General features: G+C 42.3%; 1 protein-coding gene across 1 annotated transcript; it reads right to left on the minus strand.

Moving 5' to 3' along the window:
* Positions 1–253: 253 nt before the first annotated feature.
* LOC125873806 (uncharacterized) lies at positions 254–676 on the minus strand. The gene has a single exon (XM_049554656.1). The coding sequence runs from the start codon at positions 674–676 to the stop codon at positions 254–256; it is 423 nt and encodes a 140-aa protein (XP_049410613.1).
* Positions 677–3,796: the final 3,120 nt, after the last annotated feature.

A 3,796-nucleotide genomic window follows, 5' to 3' on the forward strand; every position in this document is an offset into this window, starting at 1 on the left:
AAAATAAATATGCACAAAGGTGGTCCTCACCCCACCACAAACAAAAATCATTTTTCCTCAAATGCAAATAAAAATATCCAAAAGGAAAAGTAAGTAAGACAGAAAGGGAGGTAAAGAAAGGTCTTTTCTACAGAGTCGCATCATCTGTCAAGGTCTTAGTGCCTGGTGTAGTGCTAGGATTATAGGCATCGCTGCCTAGAGAAACCTCAGAACGAATAGTAGTGCCAGATCCACCAGGAGCTGTTGTGGACATCTAAGTCAGAGATGTTTGGGTCACCTGTTGTACAACCGTCTCCACAAGATCTGAAAAATCTCTGAATATACTCTTATCTTGGCTCTCTCTCATCTCCTCCTCATGTACTTCTATCAGCTCCTCGTCGGCCTCTTCCTCTGACTCCTTATTTATAGTGCCACCCCTCTGCAGATCTGTGGTGGTATCCAGAGGAATCCCCGCGGTCTCAAGCGAATCCTCGTCGTCTGTACCCCACATCAATGAAGTGAAATTGGTAGACTTCAAATAGTCTACGTCCTTCCTCAAATCTTCTACTTTGGCTTTTAAAGCCAAAGCCTCAGATGTCTCCCCCTGTCTGCTCTCACAAGCAGCAACTTTAGTAGCCAGATCATCAATAGAGCCCCTACGGGGGGTTAGTGCAGCCAAGATAACACTGTCAATCATCCCTGGGATGGATCTCTCCAGTCGAGTCACCCTCACAACTTAATAGGCCAGATTCCCCATTTTCAGGATCATCACCTGAGTAATCTTGGCAGGCTGGGAGGATGATGAAACACAAGGGACCTGTGAAGAAGAAGAAGAAGGGGAAGGTCTACCTAAAGGCTCAGAGACGGAGTCGGTGAAGATGCCTCTGCTTGTAATGTATCAACATTGACCTCTAGAAAGTATATTTCAGAGCTACTCCCCTCTTGTCAACCTCCTCTCATGTGTACTCGGCCTCAATACGCCGGATGTCAGTGGAGGAAGACGGGATGATCTCAATATCCCTCGTAGTGTCTCGAGGTACTTTAGCATGTTGGCACAGCTCGGGGACCAAGATTGAAAATGGCAGAGAAGTTAGCTTCTTTTTGGTTCTCCGTAGATAATACTTTCTCTGCTAGGATGGTCCTTACCCCATCACCTTTCAATCTTTTCAGCAGTATAAGTGGAGGAATGATAGGGGGTGCAGGGGCCACTGGAGGTGCCTGAGCTAGCACTCAGTCTGATTCAGGATGGGTGGCAGCTGTGGGAGCTCTGGTGGGCGAGGATTGAGATTTAGCTTGGCATCTACTCCTTCGATGCGTCAAAGGCTCCTCCTCTTCTGGTTCAAAAAATTCACTTGGGTTTCAATAGCTACTTATTCCCTAGCTATGTGCTTCTTCCTTTTGCCTTTATCTCCCGGTGGGAGTTCTTCTCCTTTCCTCTTTGGAGGATTTGACCCCCATCGTTTATGCTTTTGCCCATTACTTTCTTTTGAGGTTGCGTGGTTAGATTTTTAAGTACAATATCTTCAAAAGATCAAAACAGATTACGAGAAAATCAAATATAAGCACAGAAAATTTATTGCAGACAGACTGGCCGATCCATTCGGCGAGTTGTCGAACCTTTTTGGCGAGCTAAGTCCGTCTCACCGAAGGGATTGGCTAAAAAATTATAGCAAGTCGGCAAAACTAAGCCCCTTCGGTGTATCGCTGACTTTTTTTAGCGAGCAAAGGTTTGTCCGCTGAAAGTTACAGTGTAATAAGGTTTTCAGGGGTGCAAATAAAGAGCAATCAAGAGTACTTTCGGCGAGTCATCGAGTGCTTTCGTTGACCTCAGGCTTCTCGCCGAAAGTGAAAGACTCAAACCACCAATTTAATATGCAATTAAAAGCGAGATGAAGACATTAGGTGAAACGCCGAGTAATTCGGCGAGCTCGACCCAGTTGGCCGAACGGCCCAACATGTCCATTTTCAATCCACCTTCTCAGATTAAACCCCGCAAACCTCGAAAACCAAATCAAAGCATGAACTAATGGAATTCAAACAAGACCCGTATTACCCATCACCCCGGAATACTCAGATTTTTCCTGCTTTTGCCAAATTTGGCCATTTGATGATATTTACTCTTAATAGTGGTGTTACCCGTTCTATCATTGAGTTGTTTTCATCATTTCACACAAACATGGGCTACTCAGACTTCACCCTATCAATCTAAACAACAAGCAACCACAACCCAATACAATTTCATTCATTAAAAAGCATAAAAGTTACTGGCATTTGACAATCAAAACAATACGTGGAAGATTTTCAAATTAAAATTGGCATTTAAGAATTCTAATTCTATCAGAGAGGCCCAGAACACAACAACATGATACGATCATTGAAAATAAGTACAGAATTTTTGAATGTAAATTTGAGATTTGGAAACCAACCTTATATGCCAATTAAAATGCAATTGAAAAGTTAGGCAAAAAATAAATCCTAGTTTCGTGAACCTATCAACAACTAAAATACTAATGGAATATAAAAAAATTGAAGAAGATACCCTGGTGTGAGTTTGTTAAGTGAAGGATTTCAAATTCTAAGTCTTTTGGCCATTATAAACCATCCAGTTTGTGCCCATTGGGCAACATTAGTCGCACTCGCCAATCCACTCAGTAACACGCCGAGTGGCCACTGGGCTCGCCTAGTTTTATAAGACCTTCAGTCAAAGGGAGGGTTCAAATGGCGATCTTCATCGGGCACACCTACCATTTCGGCGATTCATCGACTAACCTTTTAATCCCCAATATGCATTTTCCAAACACTTTCAGCATTTAAACCTCCACCACTAAAACGCCATTACTTATAAAAACATACAAAAGCATTTAAAACCTTGGGTTGCCTCCAAAGAAGCGCCTTAGTTAACGTCACGGCACAACGCGCGTCCTTACCCACTCTCCATTGGTGGGGTTGTCCCTAGTCTTACTATGTAACCCCAATAGTTAATTTGAGTGACGTGAAGGCACTGCATAACTCATGAGTGTCCTGATCAGCTAGATCGATCTTGAATGGGAGCTGATCATTTGATTCAAAACTTCAATATTCTTCTTAATCTCTTCCAACATTCGATCTTGTTCAGCGATCTTTTGGAGAATTATTTGGAGTGTGTCCTCGACACAATTGTTCTCCCTGTCTCTAGACTATTTTTGCTCTTGAGCGGGTACGTACCTTCCTTGGCTCTTGCACTGGTTTTCCACCTCTGATGTTTTGGTGGCCAACACGTTCAGCTGAGTTACCAGTGCGGTTAACTTGAAGTCCCTCTCGAGTTGTTGACTCGTCTCAGTTGAGTTGCTACCATTTCCCTCAGGCATGCTCAGGGTATCTGCCTATATCAACAACTTCAAATCAAACAAAAACTAAAAATTATGTTAGTAAACTACAACTATCAAAAGCAAAATTTGACTTAACCAAAAATTTTCACGTAACACCATTCTTCGGCAGCAGTGCCATTTTGATGTTTGCATACTCAAGACATAACTTCCAATGCAAGTGTCTACGATCATACAATAGTAAAGTAACCCAACCAAGGGTTGGGGTCGAGTCCTAAGGGAGTGGGCTTGAGAATTAATTGAAAAATAAAATTTAGTTCTAATTAGTCATAGTTAAAAACATCTTCTAATCCAAACATGTTAAATCTAAGGGGTGACACAAGCTTCTCTCAATGTCCTAAATCTTGATGCTCAAAATAAGACTCGTTTCTATGCTATTCAAGCTAGCAAGGACATGGAGCTAATCCGGATGATGGTGTCAGTAAGTTATAATTCCATGTTGTGTGATGAGA

This window comes from Solanum stenotomum, chromosome 8 (assembly GCF_019186545.1).
Source record: "Solanum stenotomum isolate F172 chromosome 8, ASM1918654v1, whole genome shotgun sequence".
Taxonomy (NCBI): domain Eukaryota; kingdom Viridiplantae; phylum Streptophyta; class Magnoliopsida; order Solanales; family Solanaceae; genus Solanum; species Solanum stenotomum.

Excerpts from the sequence above, each read along its gene's own strand:
- LOC125873806 (XM_049554656.1), bottom strand. The coding sequence starts at position 676 with ATGATTGACAGTGTTATCTTGGCTGCACTAACCCCCCGTAGGGGCTCT.